General features: G+C 43.7%; 2 protein-coding genes across 2 annotated transcripts; one reads left to right on the top strand and one right to left on the bottom strand.

Moving 5' to 3' along the window:
* The first annotated feature begins 20,250 nt into the window (after positions 1-20,250).
* On the top strand, positions 20,251-20,661 carry LOC142473723 (histone H3-like). Its single transcript, XM_075580761.1, has one exon. It carries the CDS (start codon positions 20,251-20,253, stop codon positions 20,659-20,661), a length of 411 nt encoding a protein of 136 aa, XP_075436876.1.
* A 618-nt stretch (positions 20,662-21,279) lies between these two features.
* Positions 21,280-22,041, bottom strand: LOC142473732 (histone H1A-like). The gene has a single exon (XM_075580769.1). It carries the CDS (start codon positions 22,013-22,015, stop codon positions 21,365-21,367), a length of 651 nt encoding a protein of 216 aa, XP_075436884.1. The 5' UTR covers positions 22,016-22,041; the 3' UTR covers positions 21,280-21,364.
* Between the last annotated feature and the right edge of the window lie 1,019 nt (positions 22,042-23,060).

Below are 23,060 nucleotides of genomic sequence, written 5' to 3'. Positions count from 1 at the left end.
ATAAGAAATACCATAACACACGTAGATATAAAACAATAGCTAACACTTTACTTAATAACACATAACACAGTACATAACATCATAACATAACCGGATGCTCTATCCGCATCACCTCAGCCCAATGTCTGGTATTCCCCACCCAGTGTCCTGTGATCACCCCACACCCAATGTCCCGCAATCCTGCGAAAGGTCGTGGGTGACTGCGCAGTCACTATGTTAAGCTAGGGCCCAGTTGGTGCACTTTATAATATTGAAGATACCTTCCGAGCACTCCGATGCTCGGGACCACAACTCTCTTCTAAAAGGGTCAGACGTCCGTCTGATCCTTTCCAGGTACTCTGCCGGTGGACCCCAACGAGGGTCCCACCGCTTCACGGGAACTGCAACCGGATCACGGCAACACCAACCGCATGGGAACAGCAACCGCCGCTATCCCTATCACTAACTACTACGAGAGTGACAGCAACCCTAACCTAGGGCCTGTCCCTGAGGAACCGCAACCTGGGATGGCTTGGGGAAAACTCCTAGGGCCTGTGAACAATAACCTGCCCCCCTTCCCCCAGCTACCCAGTCCTAACTGTAACTGCTACTAGCTACTAACTAGCTATTCCCAAAGCACCTGCAGCTGACACACCGCTCACACTGTCAGCCTGCAGGGATCCACACTTCACACACACTGCACGCACTGCGCCAAGCACATACAGCGACACTACTCACAGACAGCTGCAATCACACACAGCCCCTGGATCCCGCAGCAAACACACAGCTAGCACACTGTGCCTCTTTGACAGTGCCCACAGCTCTCTCCGCTGCGACACTGCCAAACCAGCACCTTCCACACTCAAGGGTCACCTCCCTAGTTAAGGCGTCCCTCTTCAGTTACCCCCTGCCCTTTACCCGGGAATTGGGGCCTGCCTGGGAATCTAGGGAGGACCCTTACCTGATGCAGGAGCCACGCGCTCCCTGCACCCTTCCTACTCCTTCCTCTGCTCTGCCCTGACTGACTGTTGCAAAGCCCGGGAAATGTATCTATATTCCCGGGCTGAGCTTCCTCCAGCCCTATTGGCTACACTCAGGCACCTGATGCCTGTCTCCCTAAGCCTCCTGGGAATTGTAGTTCCCAGGGGCTGCCTAAAGCATTGGGGCCGCGTGCGCGCTTCTTCCGCGCATGCGCGAACCCCTAAATGGCCGCCTCAACCTCTCTGCTACCTTCCCTACTCTCGCGCGATCTCTCTGGGGCCTTCCCTGCGCTTGCCGCCTACTGCGCATGCGCGAGACTCCCTGTAATGGCGGCGCACTCTCTGCAAGCCGCCCAGCCGGTGGCAACGCGATCGCGGCCCTAGCGACGGCCCGATCGCGTCCCCGGCAACCAGCCTGCACCGCTCCCTGCACTGGCCCCCACCCTCGCGAAGTGCCGGCGGGTCCGTCAAGGCCTCCGGCGGCACCCGCTACCGCACGGCACTCGCGGAGGGGGGCCAGAAAAAGAAAATTTACCTCGGGGCTACATATATATTTTTTTTTTGAGCAGTTATGAAAATGTTTGAGCTATCATTTCATATCCTTATAGGAAATGTAGGATTATGTGGCAAAGTTACCACACTTCTTTATGCCTCAGAAATCTAAAAAAATACTATGAGGTGCATATAAACTACAATAATAAGCAGGATAGTGGTATAATTGGATGTATTTCTCCTAGAATTCCCTTCAACAAACAAATATAAGTCTCACCTAATGCACAATTACAATGTTGTTTTGGTTCAGTCTCCATAATAGACCATAGGGGACTTTCGGTGCCAAGTAATCCGCCCCACTTGTTGAAGTATCTTGAGCTGTTCTGAGTTCAAAAAGTATTTGTCTGCATTATAACAGTTGCGATCAAGCTCTTGGAATGTCCATACCCCTTGGACGTATTGTCATCTCTCTGACAGGGTAATGAAGCTTGTATGTAATACAACACATTCATTGTAAATGGCATTTATAATTGTAGGTGTGCTGCTGAAGATTACACGGTCTACCGGCAATACTTAACCTCCATTGTGGAAGTCAACAAGCAGTACCAGTGCTACTACAAATAGGGGTCAACAGCTCTCGCCAGCCAGGAAACAATGGGTTGCCAAACCGGCATTGCATGGTGTCTGTGAGTATGCCTCAATACAGCTGTATCTGTGTATGATGTGCATCTGTAACGTAGTTGGCTGAACACTGGGATATGGAAATCTAGGCCACAGTTTACTTGCTGCATTGCACATAATTAAAACCAGAGACAGAACATAAAACACAGACAGAGCTCAGTGCACATCCAGTGAAACTTATACACGGTACAGTGCCTAAATATATATGTATAAATATCTATTAAATAAAATGGTCTTTTAGTTTAACATTTTGGCCAAATTGTTTTAAGCCCCTGAGCCACTGCATGGCAGACCACATCTCAAGGGTCCCTAACAGTAATATAAATTCTTAATAACCTGTGCATTACCAGGAAGAATGATTTATAATAAATCTGTCAAAATTAGTTGCAAAGTTCTAAGTCTGATTGAAGCTTTTATTAACCTGTGCATTACCAGGAAAAGCACTCTGTATTAGATTTGTCACAATCATACTGCAAGCAAGCAAGTTCCCCTGAGAGTGGGAGATGCTATGGAGTGAGCTTTTAACCATTTAAATGTGGGAGGGGGTAAGCTTCAATTAGGTAGGAGGTTGCCACCCTCCAATCAGCTAAGACTAGCTGAACAAGAATTGTAAAACATACAGGACACCTACAAGCTCCTATTGAACCCCCTAAATAACCACAAAATATATGTAACAGTGTTTTTGGACCCACCCAATCCCGGCGAACTCCTTGCAACACTGTCCTCCAGGGTAGCACCCCGTAGTCCTAGGCAGGACCAAAACGGCGCGGCCACAGCCTTGGCGCCATTCCACAGCATGCTGGCAAAAATTCCTTCTGCAGCTTGCTCTTCTGTGGCATACACACCACGTGTGCTCCCTCCATCAGCTGCGGTCTGCCATCTTGGACTCTCCGCACTGCGCGGAGCTTCCCTTCTTGCGGTCGCAATCTTTACTTTATAATCTCTTATATCGCACATGGAGCTCCTCTCTGCGGGGCAGCTGCCATTCCGATGCAATAAAGAATGCCATGATGCACCACCTACGTGTATCTAATGTACGTTTGACTCATGTTGCACTACCTCAGGCTATGCTCACTCTCTCTGTGTATGTTGTGTCCACCTTCCCCCAGTCTGTGCTCTGTGGTAAGTGTTCTGGAACTGGCTAGAGTACTCTGGCTTCTCCATGCAGTACTAGGGCATCTACCTCTGTTGGCAAGCCTAGCGCAGACCCTCTCCAGAATTCCTGACCACGTTAAAAGGCTATTCCTTCAGGCATCCTACCAACTAGCTGCCACAAGGTGACTAGAACAGCTATAGCCCTGTCTCCAGACCCACTTAACTCCACTCAGGATCCTAGGTTGTCCCTGCGAGCTGACACCTCCATCAGGTCCCTGACTACCCCTAGGCTCCGTCCCAAACACAGCACTGACTGGCAGCATACACTCTCCTGTTTCCCAGTGTGCCTAGCAAAAGCTTGTCCTGTTGATAGGAATTTCAGCAGCGCCTCCAAATGTAACAGTGTTTTTGGACCCACCCAATCTCACCTGGGCCCTTATGATCTAACTGGTCCCCATTACATGGAAGTGTGTTGGGGTGCACCTGTTGGCAACAGGACTCCTGAGTCTCCCGCATGATGTTTATGGGGATATCAGCAAGACAGGCAGCTGAGGTAGTGTGCTTAGTCCTACCTACATCTGATGCAGCGCCTCCACCTCATCAGGATCCATGCGGCCGCAGGGGGATGTAGAAAAAATTAATGACGCACAGCCAGGGAGCCAGGTGGTTACAAAAAAGTACCTTTATTCAGTGCACGGTTGGAGACATATTCACCCCTTGGGGGACAAAAACAAGCACCTCCTACGCGTTTCGGACCGATAGGTCCTTTATCAAGGAGTCTGAGATATGCAGGGATGAGGTACCTTATATACATGTCCTGTTATTAGGATAATTGGACAAATCTGCGTAACATCGCGCGAAATGCCTATTGCGCATGCGCATGACGTCACACGGGGCGTTGGTACACCAGCCCTAGGGATTATGGGTACAGACCGCCCCCCGTTCCAGTCTGCGCATGCCCACATAAGGCATAAATACAGAAGTTCCAGTACTGATCTCTGCTCCCAATTCCGCCCCTAGTGACGTCACTGCAGGTCTCGGATAGGCTGAGGGGCACCGCTACACCACCAATGAGTATGATGAGTAGATGATGCGACCCCCAATCGGAAACACCCCAGCAGGCATACACAAGTGGGCGTAATGGTACGCAAAGTGCTTAATAAAGCTAGACTGCAAAATATAAAGTACACTGCGGGCGAACTAATAATAAAGGCGAATTCATAAACACTCCCAGTGATAATATAGTACCTCCTCGCTGCAAATCCCACAAATACAAAGACATTCAGCATATAAAAAACGGACTTCATATTAGATCCACAACAATAACAGACGTCATAATCAAAACATAACATACAACGTCTCCCTAAAAAATACATACAGAAAATTAAAAACAAAGTTAAACGATCTTAAGACCTTCTTATTGTCAGTCTTTTTGAATTACCTCCAGGGGGAGGAAGAATCAATGAATCAACTATCTCAGTCTATTACACAAAGTGTATTCACTGATATAAATACATTTCAAAGCTAAATTATAGTTCCAATAATTAGCAATCATTTTTAACAGTAATTAATATCAGCAATTTTGTTACTTTAGCTTTGGGCAACTAAAGTTATTGAGAGTGACAGATGCCGCATGTATTTAGCAGCATATATGCAACCTATTAGGTTCCAACATATTTAATATGCATAAGAGAACATCAATATACTATAAATCATGGATGCTCAATAATATACCAAGTCCCAACACAAAAGCAACAACAAGATTAATAGTACAATTCAACTCAGAAAACAGTTTCATAATACTCTGGCAGGATTAGTATGTTAAGATTTTAAGAAATGGCCCAAATTCCATTCCATATTTAGACCGCAGGGGGTTCTGGTCTGGAGCATAAAGATCCAGTAAGCCTCCCTGCGGTCCAATGTTGAGTAAATCCCCCCCTCTTTCTCTCAGAAAGACCTTTTCAATTCCTTGTACTTTTAACCCCTTAATACCACCTTTGGGGCAGTTTGAAAAATGTTTAGAGACCGGGTGGGATACATCTCCTTTTTTAATTAGTCTGACATGTTCAAGTATCCTATTCTTAAGAGATCTGATTGTCCTCCCTACATAATTAATTCCACACCCGCATGTTAGGAGATAAATGACATATTGTGGTTCACAGTTTATAAAAGATTTAATCGGAAATTCCTGATTGGACATAAAGCCCCCAAAATGTCGAGATGGAATCATAAATTGACAAATTTTACAACCTCCGCATCTATACGAACCTTTCGCTACAAATTTTCTAATAGAGGGAGGTGAGGAAGCGACATAGCTAGGTGACACATAAGTGGCGATAGTTTTTGCTTTACGATAAACAAAACGGGGTCCTTTTTTGACGCAGTCTTTTAAACTCCCATCCATTAAAAGGATGTTCCAGTGTTTGGGGATTATGTTCTGGACTCCCTGGCTACATTTGTTATATTGCGTGATTATAAGGGGAACCTCTTCTTTTGTTATCTCATAATTCTTTTTCTTGGTAGAAAAAACTGCTTCCTTAGGTGGACCACCCTGCCTTTGCTGAAGGAGATCCTCCCTATTCGTTGATGCCACTTCTTGGCGGGTATTGGTTAAATTCCTCATGTTGTACCCTCTTTGCTGGAATCGGTGGCACAACTCCTCAGACTGACGGGAAAAACCCTCTTCAGTGGAGCAGTTCCTCCTCAGTCTGAGAAATTGGCCCTTGGGGATACCTTTAATAACAGCAGGTGGGTGACAGCTGTCTGCTCTTAACAGCATATTCCTTGAATTTGGTTTTCTAAATGTCTCTGTTTGAATTTGGCCTTCAATATCAATGAACAGTCGGAGGTCCAGATAGTCAATGTGGTGTGTGTTGATATTTCGAGTGAAAGCTAAATTTAAATGATTACAATTAATATACTGAAAACAATTGTGCAATGTGTCTAAATCCCCTTCCCAAATCATAATCAGGTCATCAATAAACCTTCTATAAAACGTGATATATTTCCGAAAAGGATTTGTGCTGGTGAAAATAAATAGTGACTCCCACCACCCCATAAATAAATTCGCATACACCGGTGCAAAACTTGTGCCCATTGCCGTGCCCTGTTGCTGTAAATAAAATTTGTGGTCAAATAAAAAATAATTGTGAGTGAGTAAAAAATTAATGGCATCTAAAATAAATGCAGTGTGAAATTGATTGCTGTCTGGACCCCCAATGAAATGGTTGACCGCTGCCACCCCCTGGTCATGTCTGATAACTGAATAAAGGGACATAACGTCCATGGTTAACCAAATAGAATGTGGGCTCCATTGTACTTTGCTTAGGGGGGTGTGACTGATGAGGACCTCCTCTTTGGTACCTCCTTCTGTGTTATGACTTCACTCATACACAGCAAGGGTCTTGTGAAACAGGGCATCTTTATTGTCATCATAGGCAGACTGCCCCTCACAACAGTCGTCCTAGCCGCTCATTCTCTCCGTGCACTCTGTCCTTTCAGAAGGTTATTCCCTCCTGATGGAGTTGGGTCACCTCTCCCCTCAAGGAGATCACCGCCTGTGTCAGGTCCCTGAACACAGTGTAGATAGATATCAATTATATCTGACAGCATTAACTGCTGCAGACCTCTGGAACTGGATCATAACGGATCCCTTGATTAACTTGATTAACGTTCTCCAACCACTACTGAACCAACTAACTTTTGGCAGTGCTGTGTCTTATATAGACTTAGGAAATAGCCACACCTCTTGTGTCACTAATAGTGGACACAGAGCATGTTACCACTCCCCTTGGGTACATATGACACCTCACCAGGGTGTGAGGGCAAACCTCCATGATTGAGGCTGGCAATCCTGCATACTTATCAGGTTTACTGCCAGCATGAGACAGAACTGTATACCATTTTTATACATGGCTATGTATGTATGTATGTATGTGTGTATGTATGTATGTATCTGTGTGTCACAGAGGAGTGCTATTAATAGATATTTATACATATATATGTAGGCACCGTACAGTGTATAAGTTTCACTGTATGTACACTGAGCTCTGTCTGTGTTTTATGTTCTGTCTGTGGTTTTAAATATATATGGTCATGCTCAGTAGCACTCCTCTGTGACACTTGTATGCTTATATATATGTTGTGGTTATTTTGGGGGTTCAATAGGAGCTTGTAGGTGTCCTGTATGTTTTGCATTGCACATAAACCATATTTACCTCTGTCTGAGAGATGACACCCAGTTGTGGATATTGCAAGAGCTTGATGGGGACGTGTTTTCTGCATTTGCATTGTCATAACACACATGCAGACTGCACCATTTCTAGGGATCCTAGGGGGCCGAGTTTTTATTAACAGGTAATAGTACAGGCCTATACCAATAGAAATAAAAGGGGACAACATAGAATATAAACGCTTACTAGAGTTCATGATGTCGCTTAAGCTTGCTTATCCTGTGAGGCCTCTAAAGAAAGAAAGGTTTGGGTGAGGACCTCCAGCATGTTGCTTCAAAACAGTCAACAAACGGTTCCACCAGACGCAGAGTTTCTCTGAATCTCTGGAAGTCTTGCTGGGCTAGTATAGGTTTGGTTCTCATTCAAAACCATGGAGAGGGGGCAGCAAGGCCATTCAGCATTGTCCCTTTAATCAGCTGTCCAATCCAGAGTGTGCTGCAACTGAGATGGACCAAGCACACACATGGTTACGGCTACCCGCACTGCCCAAAGCGCAGGGCCAGAAGTGGTGGGAATTTTTTACGGACAAAACAGGGGAGTGCCACATTTCCTGATTGGTTGCTCTGCAAAATCTGCCCTGTGATTGGTCACAAGGTAATCTATGTAAGGGGATAGGGACCTCGCACACCTCTGGGGTGCAATTTGTGGCAGAGCACATTCAAATTCTCTACTTTAAAGTCCTGCTCTCTGCTTCCCTGGCAACTCGGCACAGAAACACTTATAATGTCACACTCGGTTAGGCTCCCAGTTCATTTTCAGGTGTCTCCAGCACGGACTTGGAGCACACCACTTAGTTCACCTCCACGCTAGGATCAAAGAGACCTGGCCCTCTGATCAGGTTCCACTAAGACACACCCCTGTCATATGAAATTTGTTATAGGGGAAATGACAACTGTAACAGGAGACCAAAACTTTTAATGACAGGACACAATAGTTGAATAAACAAAAATGTATATCTTGAAAACATACAAATCACACAATGTAAACTCACAAACTGGGGCCTGGAAGAGAATAATATAGACTGAACTAGGTGCAGGGGCCTGCTTTAGCTCCTCCTTCTGCTTCTCAGTGCTATTCGTCCAATAGCATTTTCAAAAAACCTGCCAGTAGCATCTCCGATCAACTCCAAAACTTGCTTGGTACTCTGATCAGAGGTGGCCATTACACACGGCTGGTGGCTCCAGCCGGGCTTCACCTTTATTATGTGAGGCTGGCTACCCGTACATCACAGCACCAATCACAGCACGGATGCTGCCCTGGAACCAATCGTGCCTGAATTGGTCAATCAAGGATGGAGGTGGTGCAAACGCAAGTTAAAGGTCTTGGAGGGAAATACAAACTGGTCAATGGCAGCAGCGCCTACAGGCGGGAGCTCAGCAATGCCTTTCCCGGATGGCAGAATATCCCCGCTGGGCTTGGTGCCATGATGAGTAACATTCAAAGACTCTGATTTTCAGGCAGATGCCTCCCACCCTTTCCACCATGATGTGGCTGAGCATAATCCTTTCTTGGTGTTACTGTGCTGGCGTCATTTCCTTTGCTTGGCCCTTCTTGGCTTTCCTGTGCTGAAGCCTGTGCTGAAGCTTCCTGTATCCTGGAGCCTCCTTTGTCCAGAGGACATTCCTTTGCCGAATCCCCTGTGCTGAAACTTCCTTGTTCTCTAATGTCTTCACCGTTTTACGCTGCAGCATCTACGCTGAAGCGCCCTTGCCAAAGCCCTTCCAGTTCCTGAGGACCTCCTGTGCTGGAGCACCTGCTGGACCCCCCTGTGCTGCAGGAGTCCTGTCCCTTGCACCTCCCCTTGCACTGCAGTGCCTATGCTGAAGCTTTCTGCTGAAGTGCCAATGCTGGCGCTCTTCCTGATGCCGACCACGGTCTGTGACCTCAACCTATGCTCCTATGCCGCCTGCCCCTTCTCCAATCCTGACCCGGCTACGTTTGACCACGGAATTCGCACTTCGGACCCAGCTTTGTGGTTTGAGGTTGGTGTATATCCATCCCCACCTCAGACCCGCAGTCCGGTCCAGGTTTGTGGCGAGCACAAACCTGACAGTCTACTATTTTGCATAAGAAACTTTTATGTTTCCCGGAAGATCCTGGCAGACTTACATGGTCACTCTACCTTATCATTTCAATGCAATTGGTTCTGGTGTCCTGTGCAAGAATTGTGGCAGGGTGAGAGTACACAAAACTGAGAGCCACAAACAAGTGATCTAAACATCTGGGCTTTGGAGAAGGATTTACAAACATAAAGGCTCTTCTCAAAGTCAAACACAATGTCCATAAAAAGCTTTGTCACATTGGACCTTCTATAGGAGAATCTCAACTCTCTAAACATTGAATAAAAGTCTGTGGCAAGAAGACTTCCATTTTACCCAACAGTGGTGTGAATATTTATGGTATCCTTTGTGTGGTTATTAGACACTTTGGGACCAATGAGATTGCCGCTAGGGACAGGGAACACACCAGGGAAACATACATACATACAATGCTTTCAGAAATATATAGTAAGATTGGTTGCAACATATATCAACGTTACACTAGTTTGTAAGAGTAGCTAATGATAGCAATTGTATAGGAGATAGTTACTTAGTAGGATTGGTTAGTGGAGATTGTGACACATTTGAGCACTAAGTAGTTATTTGCATAGAAAACGATCACACTAGTGTTTTTAACTTGGTCACTTGAGCACCTGTTTAGGTAAAAGTAATCACCATGTTGGTTTAGGCACTTATTATTATTATTATATTACAGATATGATCCAGAGAGGACCAGAAAAGAATCCCCAAAGAAACAAAAGCACTCATGCCAAATAAAGTAGAGTTAGATAACAATGATCTGACAGGTTCAAATTACCTGCATTACAATGTATATGGGGATTAAGTAACCCTTTGAGTCCCACCAGGTCCGATCAGAAAAATAATAAATTTTTATTTAGTTAATTATTTAAAAACACAAACATAACATTCATACTTTTAAAAATCCCTCAAAACGGAGGTGGCTATTGTGATCAACAATTGTATCAGGAATATACCCAAGTTAACGTATGTCCTGTTGACTCACAGACATCTCTGTCGGTATAATCTATTGTTTACCGAACTAGTAATGAGATCCTTAAATAATCCCCTAGGTTGTAAATAAACAACAGGCTGTATATCTTTATATGGTGTGCAGCTGGTAAACTCTATTATCTGTGCTGCATACAAATTTGAATAGCAGTACCACTGTGTCCAGTTCGTATATACAGTCAATGTATTGAGTTAATTGTAATGGATACAACCTGTAGTTACTTGTCACATATAACTGAACTGTATCGTGGGTCAGTATATCGATTCAGAAATAGAGTGACTATATACATCTAGGACCTTTATAAGTCCTCTTCTAGCTAAGATGACAATGCATTATGCCCAATGGTATGATCTGTGATCTCGGCGGATCATTGCCAGTGTATCTCTTATACAGCACCGCTGTATATACAAGTCTGTCTTCACTAGGGTCTTAGGATCGCGGGGATGTCGCCACCTCAGATGACGTCAGCTAGTGACGTTACTTCCCGACGGCCGTTTCACGTAGGGTTACGCTTCATCAGGGGAGGAGGAGTTACCCTGAGGGCTTGGTGGTGAGTATATATACAATTTAGATAATTGAAAGATCACGCCCCTTTGAACGTCAGGGGGCGGTTTTATCCGTGATTCCGCGATAGTATCTGGTATTTGCACCAGGTAAAGCGTTGAAGTCCTACTAATTAACAACTTTGTTCCCTATAATAAAGAAATAAATAAATATCCTAGGTGGACTGTATTGTCTAATTTGTTGTGTGGTGTCAATCGTGGGTATGAGAGTGTGGGATGTCGGTTTGACAATGGCATTGTTGGTAAATATGCTTAATGTGTTACTCGTTGGCTGAAAAGTAACACTACTATTAGAAAGGTTAAGTAATGGTGAGTATATTAATTCTGTTGTTAGATCATTGTGTCTCGGCATAGTGTGTCTAATTGCAGATATATAGCACATAGGGATTACAAGCCAATGGATGATTACAATGATGTTCTCTCTTTTGATAGTGCACATGTGTGTGTATATTGTAGTAGTGAAATATCAAATTAGATGATCTGCTCAAAGGGTCAATACAGATCTAGGTTTGTGTTACATTATATACCTGGATCCCCTTATACATCGTGATAGTGTCTAAATAAAACAATCTGGGTGAATAATGTGTGTCACTAAACAAAATTATAAGAAAGCCATATGAATAATTGTAAATATAAATAACTATGATATAGTGTAGTAAGAGTGAAGTGATAGCTGGCTGGTCTGCCCATAGCGGTCATTGCAGATCCATGCATTTATTAAACTGTATACCTGGATCCCCTTACCCCCGTGGTGATATTTATAATGTTAGTAGTATGTATAGATCTGCAATGACCGCTATGGGCAGACCAGCCAGTTATCACTTCACTCCTACTACACTATATCACAGTCATTTATATTTATATCATTCAGTTGGTAATTTGGTTTAGTGACACACATTATCAACCCAGATTGATATAGCCACTTGGCTTATATTTATTTAGACACCATCACGATGCATAAGGAGATCCATGTATATAATGCAATACAAACCTAAGAGGTCCAAATTTGCTCAACTTTGCAACCGCTATAAGGGTTTGCAAGAGGGTAAAATTAGAACCTCACTACTAACATTATAAATATCACCACGGGGGTAAGGGGATCCAGGTATACAGTTTAATAAATGCATGGATCTGCAATGACCGCTATGGGCAGACCAGCCAGCTATCACTTCACTCTTACTACACAATATCATAGTTATTTATATTTACAATTATTCATATGGCTTTCTTATAATTTTGTTTAGTGACACACATTATTCACCCAGATTGTTTTATTTAGACACTATCACGATGTATAAGGGGATCCAGGTATATAATGTAACACAAACCTAGATCTGTATTGACCCTTTGAGCAGATCATCTAATTTGATATTTCACTACTACAATACACACACACATGTGCACTATCAAAAGAGAGAACATCATTGTAATCATCCATTGGCTTGTAATCCCTATGTGCTATATATCTGCAATTAGACACACTATGCCGAGACACAATGATCTAACAACAGAATTAATATACTCACCATTACTTAACCTTTCTAATAGTAGTGTTACTTTTCAGCCAACGAGTAACACATTAAGCATATTTACCAACAATGCCATTGTCAAACCGACATCCCACACTCTCATACCCACGATTGACACCACACAACAAATTAGACAATACAGTCCACCTAGGATATTTATTTATTTATTTCTTTATTATAGGGAACAAAGTTGTTAATTAGTAGGACTTCAACGCTTTACCTGGTGCAAATACCAGATACTATCGCGGAATCACGGATAAAACCGCCCCCTGACGTTCAAAGGGGCGTGATCTTTCAATTATCTAAATTGTATATATACTCACCACCAAGCCCTCAGGGTAACTCCTCCTCCCCTGATGAAGCGTAACCCTACGTGAAACGGCCGTCGGGAAGTAACGTCACTAGCTGACGTCATCTGAGGTGGCGACATCCCCGCGATCCTAAGACCCTAGTGAAGACAGACTTGTATATACAGCGGTGCTGTATAAGAGATACACTGGCAATGATCCGCCGAGATCACAGATCATACCATTGGGCATAATGCATTGTCATCTTAGCTAGAAGAGGACTTATAAAGGTCCTAGATGTATATAGTCACTCTATTTCTGAATCGATATACTGACCCACGATACAGTTCAGTTATATGTGACAAGTTACTACAGGTTGTATCCATTACAATTAACTCAATACATTGACTGTATATACGAACTGGACACAGTGGTACTGCTATTCAAATTTGTATGCAGCACAGATAATAGAGTTTACCAGCTGCACACCATATAAAGATATACAGCCTGTTGTTTATTTACAACCTAGGGGATTATTTAAGGATCTCATTACTAGTTCGGTAAACAATAGATTATACCGACAGAGATGTCTGTGAGTCAACAGGACATACGTTAACTTGGGTATATTCCTGATACAATTGTTGATCACAATAGCCACCTCCGTTTTGAGGGATTTTTAAAAGTATGAATGTTATGTTTGTGTTTTTAAATAATTAACTAAATAAAAATTTATTATTTTTCTGATCGGACCTGGTGGGACTCAAAGGGTTACTTAATCCCCATATACATTGTAATGCAGGTAATTTGAACCTGTCAGATCATTGTTATCTAACTCTACTTTATTTGGCATGAGTGCTTTTGTTTCTTTGGGGATTCTTTTCTGGTCCTCTCTGGATCATATCTGTAATTAAATATCAATCATCCCATAAGCACCTGCTATCGATATTTTATTATTGTGTACACCACAGGTTGAGCGGCCTCATTCCCTTTAGTAATTAATATTATTATTATATGTTAGATTTCATTCACTGAGGTTGTCACAAACAATGTATTAATTTTATTTTACTTATTTCTGTGGGGAAAAGATTATGGTCACCAAGAAATGAGAGTATTTAATGTATTGATTCCAATACATATGTAATGCATTTTATCTATAAATAATAAAAGAACAAAAACAGCATTGGATACGTTATAGATAATATATTAATTAGAGGAGGTGAACTATTGAGAAAAAAAATGTTTTTCTCTTCACCACTTAAAGTAAAGATTGGTAGGTTCATGTGTAATGTTTGTTCATAGTAATAGTGTAACAAGTATTAAAAGTGAAGGCTTATTAAGAATGGGATATTGAGTGCAGCTTTGGGGAAAATATCTCTTCAATTTGTAGTTACAATTAACTAACTGATTTATTCAGGATAAATAATAAATCTATAGTTGAAAAAAGAATGAACAGTATGAGAAGATAAATTAATTAATAATAATAATAAAAAAAAAAACATATAGAAACAATGGAAATATATCCTTATCCAGATCTGCCTAAATGGCGAAATAGTTTGACAAGCATTGGAAAATAGATGCAAAAACACAGCAACAATTAATGCATAATTAAATAGTCATCTTAAATGCTAATATTGTATCTGAAAAAAATAAATAAAAACTCTTGATATAGTTCAGCTTATGTTTAAATGTATTCGATTTTTTAAGTGTGTATTTACATTGGTAATTTTAATATTTCAAATGCAGTGATATAATTCAATAAATAAGGAATGAGGATACGTGTAATAGATATCTTTAAATACAGGCCCCTGTTCAGTCTAGTTATATTACTACATCAGATGTTAATTTTTATTTAGAAAATACATAATATAGTATGGACTATTTAATTTGTGCTTAAACTGTAACACATTGTGTATATACATATACAGACTTGGTATTTTAATTAAAAGCAAACTACTGTGACTGGAGCATTAGGCTAAGGCCCCGCTCCCAGAGTCAGCGCACCCGCACTGCTGACAGGCGGTGCGCTGACATACACAGACCGCGATATGCGGTCTGTAGGGAGCGGGAGCCAGAGCAGGAGGTGGGCGAGAGTGGGAGGCTTGACAGGGAGGGGGGCGTGGCTTGAGCGGGGGGACCCGCTACTCTCCCCCCCCCTCCCTCCACTGACTCGGGCTGGAGCTTGAGCTGGAGCTGCTGAGGGTACGTTTAAACACACACACACGCAGGAACTCATACACACACACACACACACACACACACACACACACACACACACACACACACACGCAGGCACTCACGCACTCATACACACACACGTGCGCACACACAGGCATAATCAACTGTGGCGCAGATACATCAATGCCCCATATATTGGACGATTCCCACCATCCCATGTACAAATTTGCGAAAGATGGTGCAAAACGTGTCCCCATTGCAGTGCCACACAATTGTAAATAAAACTCGTGTTCAAAAAGAAAATAATTGTGTTTCAATATAAATTCAATAGAGCCGTGGATAAACCTACGTTGGAGAAAAGGTAAAGTGCCGTGTAGTGCCAAAAAGTGATCAATAGCATCCAAACCCCCTTCGTGTGGGATAGAGGTATAAAGTGATTGAACATCAAGAGTGGCTAGATGATAAGAAGATTTCCATGTGAAATCTGTAAGAATAGTGAGAAGAGAAGTAGTGTCGAGTAAATGTGAAGGTAATAGTGGTACTAAAGGTTGAAGAAAATAATCTACATAAGAAGAAAGGTTGACAGTAAGAGAATTAATACCCGAAATAATGGGTCGCCCAGGTGGATTAGTGAGTGATTTGTGAATCTTGGGCAAATGGTACATAATAGGGATGGTGGGAGCCGTGCAGCATAAAAATTCAAACTCTTTTTTGTTAAGTACGCCTGATGTTAGGGCGGATTCCAAATGTACATTTAGTTCTAGTTTGAATGCAGCTGTGGGGTCTCTGGGTAATTTGCAATAGGACAGTGGATCAGACAATAGTCTGACCGCTTCTCTGCAATAATCTACTCTGTCTTGAAGTATTATACCTCCACCCTTGTCTGCTTCACGTATAATTATATTAGGATTTAATTGTAGCGTTTTTAGCGCATGTCTTTCCTGTGCAGTTAGGTTAGAGTTCTTATTCGTGAGAAATCCTTTCCCTTGTCCCAAAGTTTGAAATTCCCTTTCGACCAGTTTATTGAATATATCAATATGGTGTCCCCTAGAATGATAAGGGTGAAAAACAGAATTAGGTTTGAATAATGAATGTTGTATAGATATACTCTCGTTGGTATTGGTAATGCCCTCATCCATTAGTGACATCAAGTCCAATAGTTGTGTTTGTTCACTTGTAGACAATGTCTGTACAATAGGATTAATGGTATCAGGCGACATGGCCGCCCACGCCAACGAGCGCATTGGGACCGAGGCCTTAGAAGGAAGCCAAAGAGCCCGGTTAGGAGCTGATCAGATCACACAGAGCAGTGACAGTGAGAAGACATTTAGGGAAGCCCCATTAATAGCGCAGCACTGCCACCGTGTTGTGATCTGGGAACTGCAGGCATTAAGGAAACGAGCCGCGCGGTTCCGCTTCTTTGTGTCTCTGTGTTCGGGTTTATAATAATAACACAATGTGAACATTAGAAGAAGATGAACCAAGAAAGTCCCATTGAAGCAATGATCTGGGAAAGAAAACCCCTCATATTACATTTCACCGATTAAAAATCATTTGAATACTTGGTATAAGTACATGTTCCATGTCAGAGAGCTCTGTGTTGTATCTGTGCAAACACTAATGTTATCACATTAAATCTTTTTAATTGTCCCACTTACAAGCACTAAATAAATAATAACTTTATTAGGACGATATCGGTCTGAGGCGGGGTTTTTGAACATCGCAACGGCTTTCATAGAACCAATCAGAGTGAAGGGCGGGACCAAAGCAGCCAATCACAGCGATCTGCAGTCCATAAATACCCAGCTACAGCAGTTTTTTCTTTATGTGATTGTTAACGCACGGGCCAGCCATAATGAGATTGCACTACCACCCCTCCGGAGTATTGAAGCCACTGGAGTACAGGTAAAGACTGCAACAGGACCACTGCGACTAATTGCCACCTACTGCCCCCCTAATGTGAAGCTACATTTGGGAGACTTGGAAGCTCTGCTGGACTCCACTGTCCCAACCATCATCGGGGGAGATCTAAATGCCAAACACCGGTGCTGGAATTCAAGGACAGCAAACTCCAGGGGACAAGCTCTTCTTGCTTACTCAAAGGAGATTGACTTTGTAGTGGCTGGCCCTACAGAACCCACCCACTACCCAGGCACTGCAAGCCACACCAGATGTCCTGGACATTGTCTTACTGAAGAACGTGAAACATTCTGTCCAGTTGGAAACCCTGGCGGAACTGACCTCAGACCACAACCCAGTTACCATTACTGTTGGCGACGAGATGGAAACCCACCAGCAAACACCCAGGTACAATTTCACCAGGGCGAACTGGAGCCTGTACAAAGAAGAGTTGAGCAACATCACAAACCCCCGCCCCTTGGACACCAACGGAGACATTGATGATGCTGTTAACACCTTTACTACCGCAGTCCAACATGCAATAGAGCACAGCGTCCCGAAACAGATGCCCAAACGCTGCTCCATCTACGACCTACCGAGCGGGATCAAGCAAGCAATTGCTGAGAAAAACAGGGCCCGACGCCAGTGGCAAAAGTTCCGCACACCTGACCTTCTGGTAAAGTGGGTGGGGGAGTGGGGGGAGTGGATGGACTGGGCGCTTCCTAAACAATATAGTAATCAGTGTGATAAGTGACACACCTTAAGTACACACAATAAACCTATCACCATATAGTGAAATAAAATAAAATAAAAAACAGTGTACAGCAGCAGCTCAACTTCCTCTGATGGGATCGTTCCTAATCCCAGGATGTGAAGTATTCTTTTCTTGGGGTTGAGGAGGAGCGCTGGATCTCGTGATATGTAAAAAAATATAAAAATATATATAGTGCAGATGGTATTTCACTGCTGCAGCAGCCTGCTTCTATTGGCGGTTCTCTCCACCACCCAACTTTATATTGGAAAATGTGAGTTTCCTGATAACCTGTGCACAATACATTTGTATAGTTCATACTATTTGCACTATTTGTGGCTTTCTTTATTTTTCATATCATCCACTTCACTGAGAGGATACAGACTCCAGTAACACAAAGGGCTCCAGTCAGAGAGAGAAGGATCTCTGACATGCAGTGATTTTATACGATTTTTGTGAGTTCATTTCTTATGTTACACATTGTTTAAAGCAGTGAAATACCATCTGCACTATATATATTTTTATATTTTTTTACATATCACGAGATCCAGCGCTCCTCCTCAACCCCAAGAAAAGAATACTTCTGGTAAAGTACAACTAACTTGCCAGACTACTGCGACAGCAAATCAGCCAACACCGGGTGGAGTGGTGGGAGGCCGCAGCAGCCAAGCTGAAGGAATCCGACAACTCTGTTTGGAGAATGACCCAACGCCTGACCGGGAAGAAAGAGCCAAATCCACCTATCCAGGGCCAGACCCACCTGGCATGTAGCAACAAGGACAAGGCAGAGGTTCTCGCTGACACACTGGAGACAACTTTTAGGCCTAACCAAGCCAGCAAAATAGCACGGGAAGTTTAGCAAGTAGTTAACAGGCATCTTACCGAGCACCTACCAGAGACCGAAGCGGAAAACCTTGAAGGATGCACCAGGACTGAGATAACGCAACTTGCAGAAAAGCTGGCAAATGGCAAAGCACCAGGAAGTGACGGAATTACCAACCTGGCAATCAAGAAGCTTCCGCCGGCAGCCATGGAATGCCTCACAGAAATCTTCAATGCATGCATGCGGCTCCAGCACTTTCCTCAATCCTGGAAGGAAGCCAAGGTCATTGTATTTCCAAAGCCTGGAAAACCACTGAGGGATCCTGCAAACTACCGTCCGATAAGCCTGCTCTCTGGACTGTCGAAACTCCTGGAAAAAGTTATTCTTACGCGCCTCCGCCACTTTGCCTCTGGTAAAAACATTCTACTAAATGAGCAATTTTGGATTCCGGAAGGACCACTCAACCAACCATCAGCTGCTGCGAGTCGTTGACATAATAAGCCATGGATTCAACATCCACAAATCAACTAGAGTTGTCTTCTTGGACGTGGCCAAAACGTTTGACAGAGTTTGGCATGAAGGACTACTGCACAAAATGATCAACCTGAAATTCCCAAACTACCTGATTAAGCTGACTGCAAGCTACTTGCGGGAGTGCACATTCCACGTGGCTGTGCGGGAAGAGCTCTCAACAACGCGCCCCATCCGCGCAGGCGTGCCACAGGGATCAGTCCTGGGACCTTTCATGTTCAACCTCTTCATGAATGACATCCCCACAGACCTCCACAAGACTCAACTGGCACTCTACGCAGATGATGTGGCAGTCATCTGCCAGTCCTTCAGAGAGAAAGAAGTAGCTAAGAACATACAGAAAGCACTAGACATGCTATCAACATGGTACAGCGACTGGCAAGTAGGACTGAACTCCAGCAAGACTACAGCTACACTGTTTACCAAAAAGAGGATCAAGGCACACCCGCCAATCACCCTCAACGGAGAGGCTATCAAATGGGAGCCAAACAGCTCTTACCTAGGGGTAATCCTAGATAGCAAGCTAAGCTGGAGAAACCACATTGAGAAGATCCAACAGAAGGCAACAACCAAGCTGGCAGCACTGTACCCCCTGCTGAAGACAAGGACCATGCCCATCAAGAGCAAAGTCAATGTGATCAAGGCAATCATTAGACCCACAATGACATACGCCTCCCCGGTGTGGAGTGGTTGCCACCAACGGCAAAGATCATCTCTCCAAAAATTACAGAACAAGGCGCTGCGGATTGCGTCCAACGCTCCACTTCCTACAAGAATAGCAGACCTTCATAGGGAACTGGGCATCGAGATGTTAGATGAACATCTAAAGAAGCTCAACAAAAAATTCTACAAGGAACTGGACCAGAACTCAAACCCGCTGATCAAGAAGCTTGCTGCGATCTCTGCAAACCCATTTGACTGCTACCCACGACCCATCACAGCACTGACCCTGTGAAACCAACTCAACTGTGGCAAGTAACACAGATCAAGAAGCTTCCTAAAGTGTGCGACAATACACTCAAGAAGAGAACTTGGAGTAATGAGGCTCAAGCCTCGGTATCCAATATCACCACTGACAGATTTAATCTGTCAGTAAGAACAGAACGGTCAGTTTTTTCTTTATTAGTTCCTGACCGGAGATGCGCACTGTCACAGCAGCACAGGATGGCCCGGACCAAGCAAACCGCCCGGAAATCCACCGGAGGGAAGGCTCCCCGTAAGCAGCTAGCGACCAAGGCTGCCAGAAAGAGTGCTCCGGCCACCGGCGGAGTGAAGAAGCCTCACCGCTACCGGCCCGGTACTGTGGCTCTCAGGGAGATCCGCCGCTACCAGAAGTCCACCGAGCTGCTCATCCGCAAGCTGCCCTTCCAGCGCCTGGTCCGGGAGATCGCCCAGGACTTCAAGACTGACCTGCGCTTCCAGAGCTCGGCTGTCATAGCTCTGCAGGAGGCCAGTGAGGCTTATCTGGTGGGGCACTTCGAGGACACCAACCTGTGCGCTATCCACGCCAAGAGGGTTACCATCATGCCCAAGGACATCCAGCTAGCCTGCAGGATCAGAGGGGAGAGAGCTTAGGCCGGCTGCACCCTGACTTCATTTACACCCGAAAAACAAAGGCTCTTTTAAGAGCCACCACATTTTCAATGAAATTGCCTGATCAATATTAACACACGGATACTGATCTCAATATAGAGAATTAAAGAAGTGTGTTATCCTTGTACTTGATGTGTGACAATATAGATAAACGCACCTTCAATATTTATGTATTCATTGTCACCATTTCATAATGTATATGTGTGCACATAAAGACAAACCTGTAAATGTCCCCCCTCCAATGTGCCACTGGTGATCAAACTGAAATGTTATGAAATAGCATGTGCTTGATGCTGTCAATGTGATGTAAACACTTTTTTTTATAACAGTGATAAATAAGTTTTTCTGATGTAAACTACGTTTTTTTTATTTTAATTTTATATAAACCATGTTTGTGAATATTATGTAGACACAAACAAAACCATAATGTCACCTAATATGTCAGTTTGTCTGAGAAACATTTATTCGTGCAATAGGTTAGGGACTACAAACTTACACATGCACCTTACAGTGCTCGCAGTATCAATGCATATACACTTGTGCTCTGGCAGTGTAACACAAACCCCTGCATGGGACAAGTTGGAGAAACATTCACAGTTACACACCATGTGCACAGCTCTCTATGTGGGGTTGTGGTGGCTCTTAAAAGAGCCTTTGTGTTTGTAAGAGGCTGAAGTTGTCGGTCTCACTTCTTAGGAGCTGCCGCCCTCTTGGGCTTTGCTGCTTTGGGTTTGGCTGCCTTGGCCTTAGCTGGACTCTTAGCAGCTTTTGGCTTCGCAGCCTTTTTAGCCGCCGGGCTCTTCACAGCCTTCCTGGGCTTGGCAGCTTTAGACTTCTTCGGGCTTTTTGCTGGCTTCTTGGCGGCCGCCGGTTTCTTGACCTTTTTGGGGCTTTTCTTCACTCCCGCCAGAGCCTTTTTGGGTTTCTTGGGGGACTTGGCGGGTTTCTTTGCCACTGGCTTCTTGGGTTTCCCCGTTTCCTTTTTCTTGGCCGCTTTCTCCTTGCTCTCCAACTGCTTCTTATTCAGCTTGAACGATCCGGAGGCTCCGCTCCCTTTCAGCTGGATCAGGGTTTCCTTGCTCACCAAGCCCTTGAGAGCCAGCTTCAGGCGGCTGTTATTCTTCTCCACATCGTAGCCTCCTGCAGCCAGAGCCTTCTTCAGAGCTGACAGGGAGACCCCGCTGCGCTCCTTAGAGGCGGACACAGCTCTCACTATCAGATCGGACACGCTGGGACCGGACTTTGCTGGGCGGCTTTTCGAGGCTCCGGACGCTTTCTTTGGCTGCTTCTTCTTGGCGGCGCTTTCAGCTGGAGGAGCAGGAGCGGTCTCGGCCATTGCAGCTGCAGGTAAAATCCCCCAACACACTGACAGAAAGTTATACTGGGGGCCGGGACCTGCCGGGACTTATATAGAGAGCCTGCTGCTCTGTGATTGGTTAGTTATCGGAGTGAGCTTCTCTTTCATTGGGTATAATCACTAAGCCCCGCCCCTGACTCTCATCCTCCCGGATCACAAACACTGCTCTGACTTTGTGTTTCTGAGGCTGCAAGAAAAGTGCATTTTATCCCCTAATTATTACTAACATCCCCCCTTCTTGCATGCAATTTGTAAGGAATTATATTCTCTTCACTGCTGTATCATTTTTCTGCTGGGAAAGTACAAACACAATTAGGAATAATGGGTGAAAGTTCGGCTCTGTAGCCCGGGATTTGCCAGATTTCATTCATATCTGTCTATTTCTGTCACTTTTACTTTGCTCAGACTAAATGTGCAACCTCCATCCTCATACAGTGACACTAAGGACATATTATTCTACAGTATCAGTTTAAAATAATGTGCATATAAATATATAAACATGGTCTCGGGATTCACTATATATGTACAAGTAGCACAATAATTCCTGTGCAGTGTACATTGCTATTTCATGTTGTTCCATTTCCCCGGTACTAAGCTCTGTATTATTCCATTGTCAGTTATGAATATTGGTTATTAAATGGGAGATTCGAAAAGATTTGTATTCCATCTGTTCTGCAAATGAATAGTTTAGAAATATATATGTATGTAACATTATGTTTTCTAAAAACAAAATCATAGTAACATACACATCATGTGAATGACAGTAAATATATTTTAATAATGTAATAATCAAACAACTATTTTGTTTAAGCTTTATAATACAATTGGGAAGTATTATAAATATGTTTATATGTCAGTTATTAAAAAATACGTATGTGATATTAATGGAAGATTAGGTTATTAGTCACCCTGTGTGTTACATAACTATGTAATGTCACTATTAGCACTTTGTATAGGAACTGCCATGTTTTGTGACCATTGTCACCAGAGACCAGAACTTTTAACATCTTTACATCAGGATCAC

This window comes from Ascaphus truei (genome assembly GCF_040206685.1).
Source record: "Ascaphus truei isolate aAscTru1 chromosome 12 unlocalized genomic scaffold, aAscTru1.hap1 SUPER_12_unloc_5, whole genome shotgun sequence".
Taxonomy (NCBI): domain Eukaryota; kingdom Metazoa; phylum Chordata; class Amphibia; order Anura; family Ascaphidae; genus Ascaphus; species Ascaphus truei.
The sequence above is the reverse complement of the archived record's forward strand: the minus strand, read 5'-3'. Positions and strand labels throughout refer to the sequence as shown.

Excerpts from the sequence above, each read along its gene's own strand:
- LOC142473723 (XM_075580761.1), top strand. The coding sequence starts at position 20,251 with ATGGCCCGGACCAAGCAAACCGCCCGGAAATCCACCGGAGGGAAGGCT.
- LOC142473732 (XM_075580769.1), bottom strand. The coding sequence starts at position 22,015 with ATGGCCGAGACCGCTCCTGCTCCTCCAGCTGAAAGCGCCGCCAAGAAG.